This window comes from Rhamphochromis longiceps, linkage group LG9 (genome assembly GCF_057381845.1).
Source record: "Rhamphochromis longiceps isolate RC_006_pf linkage group LG9, R_longiceps_female_GT1.1, whole genome shotgun sequence".
NCBI classification, from domain to species: domain Eukaryota; kingdom Metazoa; phylum Chordata; class Actinopteri; order Cichliformes; family Cichlidae; genus Rhamphochromis; species Rhamphochromis longiceps.
In genome coordinates, this window is record NC_140565.1 from 22,266,014 (window position 1) to 22,283,401 (window position 17,388).

Below are 17,388 nucleotides of genomic sequence, written 5' to 3' on the forward strand. Positions count from 1 at the left end.
ATCGCTCATCTTCCCCGCTTCTTGCAGCAGCTCGCCTTCGGTCTCACCTCGCTCGCAAACCACAGGCAAACACAACAACAGTTTGTACTCACAAAGGTGTATCCAGTAGTCACACATGGCCACCAGCGCGCTGTACAAACACTGAAGTAACGGCATGTGAAGGGTCAATCGGCAGAACTGTGCTGAGATTAATCTTCTCTCCCGGTTTTCCTCTTTCACTCTGACGATATTGGATCTTCTGTCAGGATGTAGACGCGCCTTGATTTCGCCCCCTCCGCCCCGTGCAAGCAAACTTAATAAGTCATTCAAGGGTGGGACAGTCCCGCGTACGGTCACAGTGAAAACTGTACGCTAATAAAAATCCCCCCTCTCTCTTCATAAATGCCCCTGTTGCTCAGGGATTTACTGAGATATTCAAATACGTATCGCGTTTTAAATCCTAAATTGGCACCACTGTTGCTTCATTTTTAACTTGTACATATGTCGCATAACTTATCTGTACGACAACTGTGCATAAAGTATCGAGCCACTCATCTTTTTATATTTTGCTAGGAAAACTGGATATAGTTTTACTAACTTAAAGAAAGTACAACATGAGGCAAAAAAGAGTTTGTACAATTCCAATTTGCTTTAAAGTCAATGTTTGGTGTGACCACTTTTGTTCTTCAACACAGTCTGAACTCTCTTAGGCAAGCTTTCTTCTCATCTCTTTAAGTAGTTTTCAGGAATAGTTCTCCAGGCTTCTTGAAGGACATTCAAACCCCACACTACTTCAGTAATGTCGATGTCCCTGTGACTGATAGCGTCCCATTGTCTGTTTTTCTATTCAGGTATGCTTTTACTGCCTTGGCACTGTGTTTGGATCACTGCCATGCTGAAAAATTAAGCCATTGCCAATCAGACGCTTTTGAGACAGTAGCTGCATAAACTGAAGGGCCAGATGCATCTGTCAGGTCCTCTGTCACATTTTTGATGCATCCTGCCCCCACCACTGGGTTTCTAATTCGTTTTTAGACCTGCCTATTCTTCTTTTGTTCTCCACTTCTCCACTTCCCTCAAAATTTCTAAGGACGCACTGCATACCATGCCAAGATATGCCACGCGTCTGACTAATAGCTCACCCTACCCCTTAAAAAAGCAAAAAACAAACAAACCCCAAACTATTTTAAATCTGTCAAACTGTGTTACTGTGACGGGCTACTAGTAACAAACGTCCTAGATATACAGTTTAAAATGGGTTGTCTGTTATGTGCACACACAGCACTGATTCAGTCCTTGAGTTAGTTGCCTATTTTATGCTTAAATGGTTCATAGTTCAGTGTTAAGGGCATAGCATACAAACACACATAAAGCATTCCTCTGAAAATGGTCAGGTACGAGGAATAAACCAAAAATGAGTGAAAAATCAGCCCATGTCCAAATAAAAACATTGAAAGGCCTTCAGAAAACAACTGTTGCATTTTTTAAAACAGTTATCTTTTATCCAGTTACACTTCCCTTTTTTCTTCTTTTTAAAATAGTCATATGTTTGGAGATTTAATCCCTAAACCACAGGAGATCCCTTAAAATGTGGAAATACTTAGAATATGTACAATAGCCAGACAATATAGTCATGCTCCTACTGGAAGCCAATTAGAAGTCTTCCCATTCTAGCTATCCTCAGGTGAGATGGTGTGCCAAAAGTTGAGAACTTCTTTTGACAACCAAATTTGAAAGCAACACCACTGACATCCCTACATATACAACTGGAGTTCCTTTAATGTGAAAACTTGAAAGCACAAAAATAGCCAAACAGAGGATGTGATTCATAAACTCAGTGTGATGACTGCCACCTTGTGGTTTAATAATAAGAAAGTGTCCCTTTGCACTAAGCTGTTCTTAAACCCAAGTGGCAGCAATTTTATTGGAGGGTTAGCCTTTGTTATTGCACACAGTTCCTATGGGGGTTGTGGGATTGTTGAAGTTTTAATCTTCTTGTATGCAGATTATATAAAATACAATCTTTTTTTCTCCCCAACATCTGTCTGTATCTAATCCCTTTCATTTTATATTGAAAATGAACTTGCAGAATTGGCCACCAGTCAGAATACATGGCAACGACACAATAAAAAATAAGTTGATTGCCCTACATTTTCAGTCCTGACCTTGCTCTGATCTCATCACTCATCAACGGACACAACCGGCAAGCAGATGGCCAAATCTACAGTAACTGACTACCGCAGCCTGAAGCTGAGAAAACCTACTCTGTGGTCATTATTCATGCGACTGATGGATCTGTCAAACTTAATGCTGCCACAAAGGCCTTTCACCTGTACTCCTCCTTAAACGCACCTTGAGAGAGAGAAAAAGCAAAACATAGGAGGACACAGAGAGAGAGCCTAAAGTGGCATTTTTCTTCCCTTTTATAGCATATGAGTCACCCTGACATATGACACACAAAATTGTGCCTTGCTCTGGGATATTTGCGTGGGCTGGTGGAGGTGTGAGGGGAAATCTGGCCCAATGCTTGGCTTGATCTTGATTCGGCCAGACTTCAGCGGTCTGTATCCCAGCCATATATATTTAGCACATCTAGAGATATTTATTCGCACAAGCTCTCCCAGAACAGAGCTCCTGGAAAAAAGCCAGTGATTGTTTTTAATTGGGTCAAGCTGTCTTGTAGTTTTTCATCCGCCCACTCACGGAGCTTCTGAAGGAAGAAAGAGCAGAGGTGTGGTGCTGTGTTTCACTGAGCCCCTGGGGGCAGTGTTGTACAGGATTTATCTCAGCCTGCAGTTCTCTACTGTAAGGCAGAGTTTGGAATACACATGCAGGGCTAGTGATTTCAACAGAGCAAAGCCCGAAAACATCGCAGTAAGTTTAGTGTTCCACACTCAGACCAGTATGTTGAGTGTTTTTAAACATAGAAAACCAAATGTGGGAAAATGCTGCTGTCTGTAACTAATAGGAAATACCAAAACCAACAAGGTTTCTGTCATTGCCTCTGGTGACACCTTTCCACTAACTCCTACTGTGATTAACTGCCACTACAGTAAGAGCGCAGATGTTATTATATTCTAATCTCCCAGAAATCCCTCATACCCATTGGTATTAGATATTTGGAAATTACAAATATTTACTACTGATGCAAAAATTATGTTTTTAATTAAGCTATGCTTATTAATAAGATTAAAAAAATAAAAATAAAACCAATAAGCATATTTCCTCAAGCATTAAACCTTTTCTTACAGGAAATAAGATTCCCTGTCATTTATACTGTGCTTTTTATGAGATCCCCTATTGACTTTTGGTGCAAATACCAAATTTACAGAGGTTTTCTTAGCAGAATCTATTAGATATTTGATCTGGTTACAAGAAGTTAGCCTACACTTACTCCCAGCAAGACCACATTTAGTGTGCAAAGGTCGTTAGAAAGTGGTAGAGAAGTAATTAAGAACAAACCTAATCAAATGAGAAAATTCTTAATCCTTTCTCAGTTTATGTTTTCCTTTTTTTTTAAATGCAGCACATAAAGCAACTCAGCCGTTCTTAATATAAAGGTTTAGCAACTAAACCTTTATATTAATTTGCATGTTTAATTATTCTTTTGTCTTTTACTTACACTAAAACATTTTTTAACAAAAGCGGCCAATCTAAACTACAGTTATTTATGACAAGTATTTTATTAGTATTAATTTTTTTTAATTGCTCTTGTGCAGTGCAAGCAGATAGAAAAAGTATGCTAGAAGCTGCATAAGAGAACTAAACAAAGAGGTTGTTTTCCCTTGAGTGTTTGCAAGACCATTGGCAATATGGAACACAAGCATGCCTTAAGGAATGCTTTATTCAGCACAATGCCTCTGGTAGGGGCTGTAAAAAATTCACAGCCATTAAATCAAATATTGTCCTATAACTGATTACATGAAGCTAGGGCGTGAATACCTTTTTCTTTTCTTTTTTTTTAAACCAAATCCTTTGGCACCTCTGAAAAATAGACGCTGGGAAATGTGAGGTTGGATAAATGACAGTAGGTCAGCAAGCATGGGAAACAAGGGGGAGAGAAAGAGAAACTATAAGAAGCTATGGCAAAATTCCCAGACTTAAGATATGCATGTATACGGTTTCTAATACAAGGTCATTTATTCTTCCTGAAGAAGTGCCACAACAGGTTGATTCTCCCACACACCTAGCTTCGCTGGTATAAAGGAAGCGGCTCGAGCTGTTGAGCAAGAAGGCAAGGGAGGACAAGACAAAGCAGGGGTGAGGAGGTGATGAATATGTTAACTGGAGATGACGTGGGGGTGAAGGAGCCAGGGCTTAAAGGCAGTAAAATCCTCACATTAACCGATTGCTATGGATTTTCCGAAGCTTTAGAAAGAGGATCTGCTCCAGATTTTGTTAAACCGATCCAAAGGACCTGATGTCTTGGCCAACGTGTCTGTTCGAGGCAATAGCAGTATGTCTGCGTTAGTGAGTTTGCAGGTTAACGTGTGTGTGCGTGTATGTGCCAGTTTAAGCGGGCACGGACGCAGGCAACAGCAGCCACAGCTACTTCACGTTCAAAGAGAAGAGATCAAAGGATGACCCTTTACTTCGGTCTCCTTCCTCGGGATTAAAAAGATCATCAATAATAATGGGCTGGAGCAGTGCAGTGGGCAAACCGGAGAGAAGCATGAGCGGAAGCTGATAGGTCTCTTGCCTGCTGTGTGTCTGTGCGTGTGTGTGTGATATTTTGGCTTTTTGCCGTGGGGACAAGTGGGAGCTGAAAACCATAAGTGCGGGCTGTTTTTCTGGAACCGGTGCTTGAACCAGCCTTCAGAAACATCATGCAATATTCACCACAACAACGTCTTCATTTCTCGCTTTGGGCTCCCAGACGATTTCCTGTGAAATGTATTAATGTGCGTGTGTTCACATCGTGAAACAACAGAAATAAACTAAACTGTAAAAGCTGTGAATGTTTGCTTAGGAGGATGTCACCGTGCCGACAGTTATATGTTCTTTATAGCCTACTATGTGAGAGCTGAGAGAGAGAGCGAGAGACTGCAAATGTCAAATGTCTGTTATGAATATGAAATTATAAAATGCATATTGTTTGCTGTATTTTCCCGTGGGTAAAGGGTACTTTGAGTACTGAGTGCTGTAAAATGCTAGCCTACAATAATTTTACAGCAAATCCCCATTATGTGCACATGTTACCTACATTAATATGGACAGGAGGCAATGTTTACAGCTACCGCACATGCTGCCTTTGACGGCTGAAACACATTCTAGCCTTTTGATTGTTTCTAATCCCAAACAGCACCATATCCCCCCCTGTGCTTATTTGCCAGTAATTTACTGAAATGACTAAAATGTTGAGATTTCCAGTTCATTTCCAAAAACAGCAGTTAGAAAGAAATTTATAATATCCTTCAATAGTTGGGAACAAAAACAGAAATCTTCGTAGCCTCTGTAAAATCTGATTATCGGGTTTTTAAGGAGTGTTAAGATGTGGAGGGTGTTGTTTCAGTGGTTCGAAACCATCTGCCATCCCTGTACTTTACACACTGCATTAGGAGAACAACTCCTACCTAACTTTAACCAGATGATCACATTAAAAAAGTCATCCATTCAAAATGCAGACACATAGAGACTTTTCCCTCCTCTCTCCTCTCTCCAGTCTCCATCTCTTCTTTTACTCTTAATCGCGGTCTCGCCCCAGTGGGAGATAAAGGAGAGGTTGAGATAATTAATTACAGTGACTGATGAATTTGTGGTGAAAATCTGAGGTGACGAAGTGTACAGTAGTATAGTTGTGACAGTAATCTGAAGCAATCCCCTACCTTTAGTACCAATCACAGTTAAATGCTTTCCACATCACCTTGTAATATATCACTGTTCTAATGTCCCATGTTGTGTGCTTAAATCTTAGTTGCAACTGATTTTGAGATACCAGGAGGTCGGTGGGAAATTAGGGTCAAGGGTAACAAGAGGTCGACAAAGTACGACACAAACCCGAGACAGAATATTGCCGTCAACTGGAAGGAGTTGTGTTATGTTGCCTCATCAGTACCATACACCGGGCTATTATCTCATCTTTGAAATTCCAAAAAATAAAATATCTGTCCATCATCTGTCCAACTAAGGCATCACAAGGATGTTCATTAAAATGTCAACAGCTATGAGGCAACCGCTTCTAAAATATGTGCTACAGCAAAGAAATCTCTGCTTAGTCACCAGTCACCTGACAAATGTTTAAAGGTGTTGCCTTTGTGTTACAGATCAAGAGCGAGCCCTGCAAGCCATGTGTGAGACAGCCAGAGAAATAGAGACTTCCTGTACCACGTGTAGCAGCTGTCTAGGATGAAAACCCCATTTTAGTCCCTACAACACTTCACCTGATAGATGATCTTCATTATCTCTTCCTTCCTCCGAGGAGGGAGCTTTGAATGTCTTCCTCTTATCACTCTCTCCGTTTTATAGATCAATAAGTACTACCAAACAACAGAACAATCAAATGAATCCTCCATTGCCTTTAATTGCATTCCTAACTTGGCCTCTTCTTTGATATATAATGATAGAAACAGTGGGGTGCAAATTCATATTTTGTCTAATTTCACTAACTGGAGCAGGAAATGATAGTCTGCAAAGACGTCAGTTGGAGCAGTTTTTAAAGAGCCTTAAATAAATGTTTGCTCAGAGTCAGTAGTAAGCCCTTTTAATTCACTGAACAAGTTTTGCAATTCTTCCAATTTGCAGTTAATGTGTTTAATTAGCTGGCTGTAACCTTTGTCAACCTGGTTTGGGGAGAGGCTGTCTTTTAATTGGCATAATTAAATAATAATGAAAGCGAACACCAATGTGCGTCAGGCTATGGTGACTCAACGTGCACCGTGTAAGGGAATGACGTTTGGATTTGCAGCGGGAAGCATAGAAGCACCCAGTGCTGGATGCCAGCACCACTCAGCATCAATACTGCATGCAGTAATGCTGGAAAACTAAGCACTCCAGACCATGAGGCACACAAGAGGGCTAAAATAAGATCCAGCAGTCAGTGAGCTTTACAGCTCAAATAAGCTCTTATGCGAGAAAAAAAACAGTCCGGCATTCATCTTATTGTATCAGAGAAGAAAACTGGGTCAGATGGATAATAATATAGAGGGTCTGTGTTTGCAAAGTGAAACTAGTCTGCAGCTGGCTAACCGAGTCAGCTCTTTTTTATGGAAATAACCAAGACTGGGTTTCTGCAGAAGAGGGAAAGAAAGGAGAAGATTTGACTTGATGACCATCAATCATGTGTGTATTGCATGTTTATGGATAAACATTCCAGTGAAGTAAGCAAGTAAAGTGCAGTATTAAGATATTCTTTCAGAAATCAGAGTGCATCCATAAAATATACTTTCTAAACTCATATGAATTTATAATAGGTTATGTATGTTCACTCAGTCATCAGCACATGAGTATGCATGCTTTAAGCACATGTTCCCACCCACCTGTGCTGCTCTGGATGGTTCTAACAGTGGTGGTGGTGCGTGGGGGTGAGTTGGTCCTCCTGCTTCCCGCTGTGACGCTCCCCTCTTCCTCTTCCTGTGAGCAGCCTTTCTCGATGGCACGCACGTAGCTGTGGCTCCGCATACGGAAACACCCAGGCATGGGCAGGTCTAGGGCATCCACTGCTTGTGACTCCATCTCACTGAACACTGACTCACACACCGCCTCGATCTGCCCATTCACCTCCACCTCGCTCACCTGTGGAGGAGGGAAAAACAGACAGACATACATACAGTATGTGCACACAAACATCCACACAGAGGAAAAAGAGAACACCTTGAAAAATAACAATGCACAGGTGCGTACCAGCACAGTGTAAGAGAAAGGTGAATGGACAATATGTTACAGAAGCAAAAGCCAGAGAAACATCTTTTAGTGCTGCAAGAATTGTTGTTACTGTACTACTCTACTGCTCAAAGCTTCACCAGGCAGGAGTTTTATATACAAACACAGTTAAAGTGCAAATTGGGTGCTGCAACATAACATTGGGGTTTCAGCGTTACCCATGGTAAATGGCCTGTATTTATATAGCGCTTTACTAGTCCCTAAGGACCCCAAAGCGCTTTACATATCCAGTCATCCACCCATTCACACACACATTCACACACTGGTGATGGCAAGCTACATTGTAGCCACAGCCACCCTGGGGAGCACTGACAGAGGCGAGGCTGCCGGACACTGGCGCCACCGGGCCCTCTGACCACCACCAGTAGGCAACGGGTGAAGTGTCTTGCCCAAGGACACAACAACCGAGACTGTCCAAGCCGGGGCTCGAACCGGCAACCTTCCGATTACAAGGCGAACTCCCAACTCTTGAGCCACGATCGCCCCATAATTTATGGCAGGCAGATTCACCACATTTGGTCAAAAGAAAAGAGAAAAAAAATATTTTTGTTTTGTATAAATGCATCTCTGCCAAGGAGAAATAATAAAAACCGCAAAAGTACTTTTAACAAAACATCTTTCAAATCTTTTGACTGAAATCCAGCCATCGAAATATTTGCTTGCAGTGAATTATGTTCTACAACTCTGTGCCTTTTGGTAATGCATCATACACTATTCAAGCTTTTTTTTAGCACATCAAATCACAGAATTTCCATGTCAGTGCAGAGTACAGCAATTCATTTTTGTCACTGCTTTTACCTCCACGCCGTCTTATGAAGCTTTAAGCCATTTATAGGAATTTACATATAGCCCACTTAAAATAGAAATACATTGGAGAAAAATAAAAGACTATCCAAGGGGTGCAGAGGGGGAAGAATCCCTGTAGGATAAAACTTCAAAGGGCCATACAACACAGTGAAATACTACGCGTGTTATTAAAGGTGAGAATGGGAAGTGTCAAAGCTAAGACTACTGGGATTTGAAATGTGACTCAAGGACATCTAATTACACCTACATCATTAGCTAGTGCAGCTTCAAAACTGGCTCTAAAGCAAACACAACTCAGAAAACTTGCGACAGACTTGCAAGATGGGTGTGTGGGACAGACTGGGTTATGTGAGGGCAGATAATAGGATAGTTCCCAGGATATCTTCACAGGGAGTGACACAAATGAAAGAAGCAGGACTTGGTAAGCAGAGTGTAGAGTCAGAGGTGTAAGTGCACATTTGTAGAGTTGGGAATCAGGAAGGTTTGTGGACCTTGAGTCAGTCTATTGACACCAGCTGACACTAGATGCAAACAGTGAAATAGAGAACCTAAGCAGCACCTTTATTCTTTTTGTTGATGCCAGGTCCAGTGTGACATTCTCTTCTTGGCCTGCTCCATGCCAGGACTTGAAGGGATGTCTCAGGGGTCCATCATTCAGATGGTGAGGCAAACTGTTGCCCCTGGGCTTTAGAGGGGAGTACATATTCCCATTACCCCAGGCAAAAAGATAAACTAAGTTCCCCTGTCATTACAAATAATGCAATGTATCAAGCACTGCTCAAAATCCCAAATGACTAACATCTTATTTTGTAGCTGGCAATACATTAACAGACCTCCACCAGGCTAGTGTGTGTCTTGTTTCCTGGCCAATTCTTCAGTATGTTCAATAACGTAGAACAGCTTAAGCTTGTCATTTTGGTTCGCAAAATATGCTGATGCAGAAAGAGCGTATTATGGCAAAAGAGGGAACTGAGGGAGGTCTGCATCCCCTCCTGTTTAATTAGCCAATCTGAAAATATCGGTATCATCTGAGCTCCAGAAAACAGCATGCACACGTACACACTAATTAGGAGATTGGGGTTTTTTTTATATTTTTTTCATAATTTGCCGGATGGTGACCTGATTGCTAATTTAGGTCTTAGAATGGCTACCGATGGGATTTCCTCCCACTGCACAGCCTTATCGGATGTAACAGTAGAGGTACGAGGGCCGTAGAGGCTAACAAAAAACAGGCATGGGAGCCAGAGTGCCACCAACCTGGCTGATGGTGCTCATTGCTCTCATGTAGCTCTCGTTTCGGGAGCGGAATTTAGGCGAAGCCAGCAGCCCTGCTGGGTCCAAGCTGTCCAGACTCCTATTGATGGAAACCTCACTCACCGCCCGCAGATAGCTGTGACTCCGGATCTGCAGTTTGGGTGAGTGCTCTGTGGAAATCCTGCCATAAGGGAGGGAAAGAAAGAAAAAAGGAAGGGGTAAAAAACAAACAAAAAAAAGTAAAAACAGGAAAAGCAAGAGATTAGTAAAAAGGTGAAAAACCAAGGATGATAAAGGCAGAAAAAGAGCAGAGGTAAAGAGGGGGCGATGAAAAGAATGCAAGAGAAGGCAATTTCAAGTACTTGGAAGTGTGTGAACCGAAAGATATGGATCAATCCACAATTGCTTCAGGACACACCATTATCTAATCAAACAGCGTAGTTCTGTTGAGAACCGCTCACAGTAGCTTAGATAGTTTGTCCTTGAAGCTCCTTGTAAGCACTTTCTAAAACGCTTAATCATGAGAACTCTTGTATATAGAGATATGAACGTCTGTTTCTGTATGCCTGTGAGGTATACTTAATTTAGAGACTGTGACATAAAAACACAGAAATATATTTGATACACATCCTGTATGAAAGGTATGAATAGATGTCTCATTAATTGTCACCTGCTTTCAGCCTGATTGCTTAGCATGCTTCACGTCTATGTGCACGTGTGCATTTGCGTACCCGCAAAAAAGGGTGCTTGCTGTTTAGGTTAAATAGCAATTGGATGCAAGTTAAAGAACGAATTAATCACAGCAAATAAAACCTAAAAAGCAGACTCACTTCATTCTTGAGGAACATGGCGATCTACTAAACCAAGTGAGGAAAGAATACATCACAGATTATATATAAATTCTCAAATTTATATATAAAGCCACGTCTTTTTGTAGCCTCTCTTATTCCACACACATATAAGACCATCCGCATATAGGTACTTTGCTTATACAACTCTTAGTCTCTGCCTTCATGTCAGGTCAGCTTTAATTATGCATTTCTGCCTTAAAATAGTGCGCGGTTACCACAGCAAAGCAAACTAGATTACTCATTCTTGGATGGAAGATTGGAAAGGTGAGGTGAAGTGGAAGAACAGATAAACTACTGAGATAAGAATAAGTGTGCCGAATGGACAGTTATTAATTTTAAAACATGTCTCCATTTAGCCTGACCGTCCTCCTGGCTCTTTAATATTGAGAATAATATACTAGAAGATACTCCACAGACACAGAAAAATTCATGAGTTAGTCATGCTGCTGCTTTGTTTGATCAACACAATTGATCATTTTGAGGTCTTCCATCAATGTTTTCTAATAGTTCCACTGTATTTTTAAGGAAAATCATTTTTTCCACCAGATGACAGGAAAAGAGGAATCTGGTGTATCTGAATCACCAAATAGTTTTTTGAGCCAAATGTCATGTTTTATTATATCTTAAGTATTATTAAAGCTAAATGAGTTTGATTGAGAAAACAAACTCAAACAAACTATATCATGCCTGGGAGTAACATATAGTGGTAATGGGTGATCTCAGAACCGAACAGAGAACTCATAGACAGAGTCAATTAAACAGCAACTATCACGGACAACCAAGTCCATCCTTGGGATGTACCATCGACAGATAGAGGAACTGGCTGACATAAAGAAATCCTTCCAATAGCTACAAAAGGCCAGGTTAAAAAAACAGCACAAGCCTTGAGCACCAGGTCCATAGAAGCAGGAGTCTACTGAAACTGACAGAATCCAAGTTGCAGAGTGTATAAAAGCACCCAAGAGACTATCCAACTCATAGTAGCAGGATCTAAGAGCCAAGCTGGGACAGCATAGACTAACAGGCCCAACCAAGAGGCTGGGATAGTGTACAGGAAAATATACACATGGACTAGGAATCCCCAAGCCCTGATGGGAGATGCCACGAAAGGTGGTTGAGAACAACAGAGCTAAAGTCCTGTGGTACAGACAAGCAGTAGCTGCTAAATCAGCATAGTGGTGGTTTCCAAGGAGCAGAAGACCAGAGTTGTGATAGATGTGCTAATCCCAGCAGACAGCAACAAGTACCAGGGACTGAAAAAAACAACTGGAGCAGATGTGTAAGTCCAAAGTGTTTCCAGTGGTAACAGATGCATTAGGAGCCGTGACCAGAAAGCAGGCAGATTCCAGGCACAACATCGGAGATATTCGAATAACTATCAAATTAAACAACCCATGCACTCCACATGAACACCTGATACTGCCACTACTATCAGAACTCCAACTTTCAAATCAATCAGTTTCCTAATCAAGCATTATGGTGGTTATTTGATTAATTTTAGATATTTTTAAGGAAAAGGAAAAGTCTAAACTTTGGCAATGGTTAAAAGATCATAGCCTGTAGTTTACAGGAGAAAAACAATCTCCCATGTTACAGTCAGGCAATTTAACCTTCAACACCAACATACACAACCTCTGTTGCTTCTGAAGAGACTTTTCAGGCCTTTAATTTTGATCTCTTTCCCAAAATTTCAGACCAGTCTGTGTAATTCAATTAATTAAAATGTGACAAAACAATTCAATAAATGTTACACAGAGTAAATATAAAGTTTGTACTCCTGTCTATGTTCCACTGTACCTATAACTATACTTCCCCATGCAGCACTGCCTACAGTACTGCAATGGTTCACTTCATTATAGAATTGAAACGGTACATATTCTAAAACCAAGAAAGCGAAACTGGTGTGACTCATTCGTATCAGCCACCTTGTGTCTTTGGCTGTGGGTGATTCACAGAGGAATCAAGTCAAGGAAGAATCTACCCACATCATTTTTCTATCCACATCTCCTCTTGATTTCCCTGTGGGGCTGATTATAGAACCAATGATGTCTATTGTGGCCACTTAAATTGCAGACCCAGCCAGTAATCAGGACCAGTTAAGGATTGGGGGGAGTTTAGCATATTGCAAGCTGTTCCACTATGAAACAAGTGACATAAATGAAGACATTACATCAGGAATCTGTCTGTCGTCTGCCGATTACCTCCACATTTCTCGTTCTTTTCTCATAATTCTACATAATTCTTCTTTTCTGTTTTTCATCTTCACATCATGTCTTTTTTTGCATTTTGCTTCAAATGTTTTTTTTCCTCAACCAGTTCCCCCTGCCTCTCCGCGTGACAAGATTTCTTAGTCTAACTGCTTTTACCTTCTCCGCTTTCATCCTTCCCTTGCTTTCCCCTCTTAGTATATCTAAATAAAGAGCCTAAACACGGTGGTTGGAGGGATGGAAGGGTGTGTCTTAGAGACACACAGTAAACATGATAAAATCTAGGCCACAAATAAATGTTTATGGCAAAAAGAAAGCTTGGAATTTGTGACTGAGCGAAACAGGAAAGGATGTAATTTCTCCTGAGCTTGTTGTTGTCTGTCAGAAATAATCCCAACCATTCATATACACTCTTTATCTGCATGCCTTGTGTTTTAATAAAGGAGGAGGTTGCAATTGGACGAGAATTAGCAAATTTCACAACTTCTTAGGAGCAATTCCCAGCTAGTCAAGGACACAATGGCCACAGAATGAGCTCGAAAACATATGGAACAACAAGGCTGATTATTAAATCATTGCGGAGTGTAACAGACTTGTGCCAGCTCCCAAAAGCACCATGTGAAAACAAGATGTCAGCTGCTCCCGCCTCATTCTCTATCTCCAATGTGCAGCACTGCAGTTTGGTTTGTTCCATCGGGTTCCATCAGATGATGATGGCGTTCCCGGGGCCAAATTCAAGTCATTAGTAGGCCCCAAGCTGTGCCACTTGCACTTACGTAAGGGTGTGTGTGTGTGTGTGTGTGTGTGTGTGTGTGTGTGTGTGTGTGTGTGTGTGTGTGTGTGAAACCAGTAACAATGACGGAGCACCCACTGGTGTTCTTCTCATCTCTGTATATTACACAGCTAATCAGTCACAGCCTCGTGCAGCGCCATCAGACTGTCCTCAGTTCTTTAACTGTTTCAGTGCAGTATGACGTAAGATATCTCCAACGGTCAGATCATGTGTTGTTATACAGTGTGGTGGTATAAAGAAAGGACACCATCAAAAAACAGCAACAGCAATTACATCCTTTCATTATTTATTTCATAAAAACTAAAGTGATAATGCAGAAAAAGTGTGTGAAAAGCCAAGCACACTCCTATTGGAATTAAGAGGGAAAGCATCAGCCACATGTTGCTAATCAAATGCACTTTAACTGATTGTAGGCAAGTGTGAGCACCTCCATAAAAGCGCAGGTTTTGGCAGCTTGTCTGGGGCATTCAGGTGTGTTAGCACACTGTCAAGGAGGCAAGACATCAGTGATGAGCTTACAGAAGCAATAGTTGCTGCCCATCAGTCTGGAAAGGGTTATAAGGCCATTTCCAAACAATTTAAAGTCCATTATTCTACAGTGAGAAAGATTCAAGACAGTTACCAATCTTCTGAGGAGTGGAAATTCACCGAGAGCTCAGGCCGTGCAAAGTACAGAGAAACTAAAATAAAAAACTCAGACGCTACAGGCCTCAGTTAGCATGTTAAATGTTAAAGTTAGGGCGACAGTACAATTGGAAAAAGACTGAACAAGTGTGGCTTGTTTGGAAGGGTTACCAGAAAAAAAAACAAGGCAGACTAGCTTACATTTACATCTTAACTAACAACAAAATGTTGGGTACAATGTTATTTGGGCAGACAAGACCAAAAGATGTTAAGCCATAATGCTCACAGCATCTCAGCACGAACAACTCATAGCAGCTATGAAGAGCGGTGGTAGAGTAGGTGATGATTTGGGATTGATTTAAAGCCACAGGAATGTGCACCAACTGCGCTGACCACAAATATCTTTGGATACCAAAATCCAAAATATCAACTATATAAAAGGTGAGGCCGACAGCTGTCCAACAGCTAAAGCTTGGCCAAAAATGCATTATGCAACAGGACAATGATCAGAAGCACATCAGCAAATCTACAACAGAATGGCAGAAAAAGAAAATATTCAAAGTTTAGGCCTCTAACTGAAATATTGTGATGGGATTTTAAGTGCTAAATCCAATTGTAAATCCACAAAGCTCCATGAAGTGAAGCAACGTTAGAATAATAGAAGAGACTGATAGTCACGCAGAAAGTCATTACCTCAAGTTACTCCAAGTTATTGCTGCTAAAGACTACAAGCAATTGAGGTGCACTTAGTTTTCCACAGGACCATATATTGGTTTAGTTTTGATTAAATAATGAATAATGTGTAACGTGATTTACTGTTCATCTGCGGTCACATTATTCTAATTTAAAAACCTGTCAATATTAGATTTATTTTTTAATGATGAAATGATATGTACAACCTTAGACTCACTGACTGACTGTACACAACAGAACAATGGATTAAAAAGGCAATTTCTGGTATATTAGAACTCAGGTTTTTACGTTTTCGGTCCTTAATTCTGTGATATTACGATAACTGGTACTCCCAGAAGTAACAGGAAACAGGATGACATTGCTACAGTGGAGCTGGGGAAGCAAAAAACACGAGCTGTCAGAGACAATCAGACAGGTTGTAAATAAGCCAACAGATAACCTACACCACTGCACTTGGAGGAAAAATTAAAGCGACTACACTAAAGTGTCAGATAAAACTCCCACACTGCAGAGCAAATCTGTGTATGCGTGTTCACAATTATGCCAAGAAGGGTTGGACAGCAAAATGTAATTGATGACCTCCCACCATGCTTCCTTACCATGAACATTAGCACAGTGTTTTAATATTATAGGAATGCTGGCCAAAAAGTACAAAAGTGGTATGAAATTAAAATGAAAACAATTTCAATCAATTTGAAGTTCCAAAAATTGAATGTTCCACTTGTTTGCAAAGAGATTAAGTTCTGCCATTGGGCTTGACAGTGTGGACTAGATAAAATATAAATAAATAAAAATCTTGATGGACTCTGTTACTGCTGAATACTTTATGCTGTGAAAAAATAGATTGCAGAGCAGAGAATGCCCTATATAACAAGAAACAACAGCTTGAAACTCTTCAAATAATGAAGCTCAGCTTTTAACCTCAGATCATTCGAAAAGAATTGCTTCAAAAGAAAGGGAGAGAGAAATAGCTGATGATGTTCTCAACTCAATGCATTTCTGAAGAACACAGCGCTTGCTTCTTTAAAGAGATTTCAGTAGGTGAGCTGGCATTGTGGATTTTAAATCAGGGCTCAGTCGCTCTCAGTTCAGTGTGTTTGTGTATTTGTATGCCAGCTATGAAAATAGAGGCATGTCTTTATTGTTGTAAACACAGAAAAGGTAATTAATCTGTGATCACCAAGAGCCAGGAACTTACACATAAGCCAAACTGCTGCTGGGAGTACGCTGACTAACACTGACTGCCTCCATCTCAGTTGTTTGTTGACTTTTCTCTTTCACTCTCATTCCCTTCATCTCTCCAATCTGCTTCACTGACACTGTGCAGAGTGACTCCAGGCTTTCGGCACACTTAACACATTTTATTCAGTAGCATATGCTCATTTATAATACAGAGTTAGATCTAAAGTTACAAACAGGGGAAAAATGATTAGTCTATTAGGGCGCAAACCCAGGACAGAAATGTAATCAAGATCTTTTCCCACAGATTAACAACAAACAGTCAAAACACAAAACCACTCACAGCTGCTGCTTCAGATGAGCCAACTTTCTTTTCTTTTTTTTTAAATCTTTTGCATGCTACATTAAAGAAAGGGCAACTCTGTGTTCTTGTGTAAACAGCTTTAGTTCACGCCTGGCATTTTTCTTACCTTTTAGATTTATTTAATTAAGAAAAATCCAAATCTTTACAACGAGTAATTTCAAGTAATAATTTGCGCCCTGGTACACACTCACTTGAGCGTAGTCATCTCTGTGAGAGACGGCTGCGTGGCCTTCAGGTAGCTGGCTCGTCGTGCCTGGACCTTGGGCGAGGGTTTGGGGCTGCAGTCCGAGTCGCCGCTGTCCTCCTCAGCCATGGCCTTGATATAGCTGCCACTGCGCATCCGCCGGCATGGAATCTCGTCATCTTTCCCCAGCGGAGAGAAATTGCTCCACTCATCCTGAGGCACCTGTAGAGATGAGGTGAGATTAGGTAAAGAGGTATTATATACATGTCACCCTCTGCACTTCAGGGCCCCTGCAGACATACTTAAACATGAATCGTGAGCAGACTCAAAAAAAAAACCCAAAAAAAACCCCAAACCCAATATTTTCTCAGTTGTCTGCACTGAACTTTATACCTGAAAAGATTCAGTAGTAACAGTATCAATGCAAAGTCTGCCTTGATCATACCATAAGCCTGCCAGTGCCAGTTGCCTTCTTTTGTCTGTCCTGTGATGCATGCTGCATATCAAATGCAGGGAATTAATTGTTTTGACAAAATGTTGCAGTACCTCAGCTTCTGTGCGCACTCCTACCTTTT

The 17,388-nt window shown here is 40.9% G+C and overlaps 1 protein-coding gene across 2 annotated transcripts in view; it reads right to left on the reverse strand.

Moving 5' to 3' along the window:
* Window positions 1-17,388, reverse strand: part of dlgap1b (discs, large (Drosophila) homolog-associated protein 1b) — a 93,733-nt gene that overhangs the window by 24,110 nt on the left and 52,235 nt on the right. For both annotated transcript variants that reach the window (XM_085418877.1, XM_085418878.1), the window contains exons 4-6: window positions 16,821-17,035; window positions 9,922-10,099; window positions 7,455-7,710 (exon numbers count right to left, since the gene is read on the reverse strand). In XM_085418877.1, coding sequence (XP_085275003.1) covers window positions 7,455-7,710; window positions 9,922-10,099; window positions 16,821-17,035 — 649 coding nt within the window. The remainder of the gene's footprint in view (window positions 1-7,454; window positions 7,711-9,921; window positions 10,100-16,820; window positions 17,036-17,388) is intronic.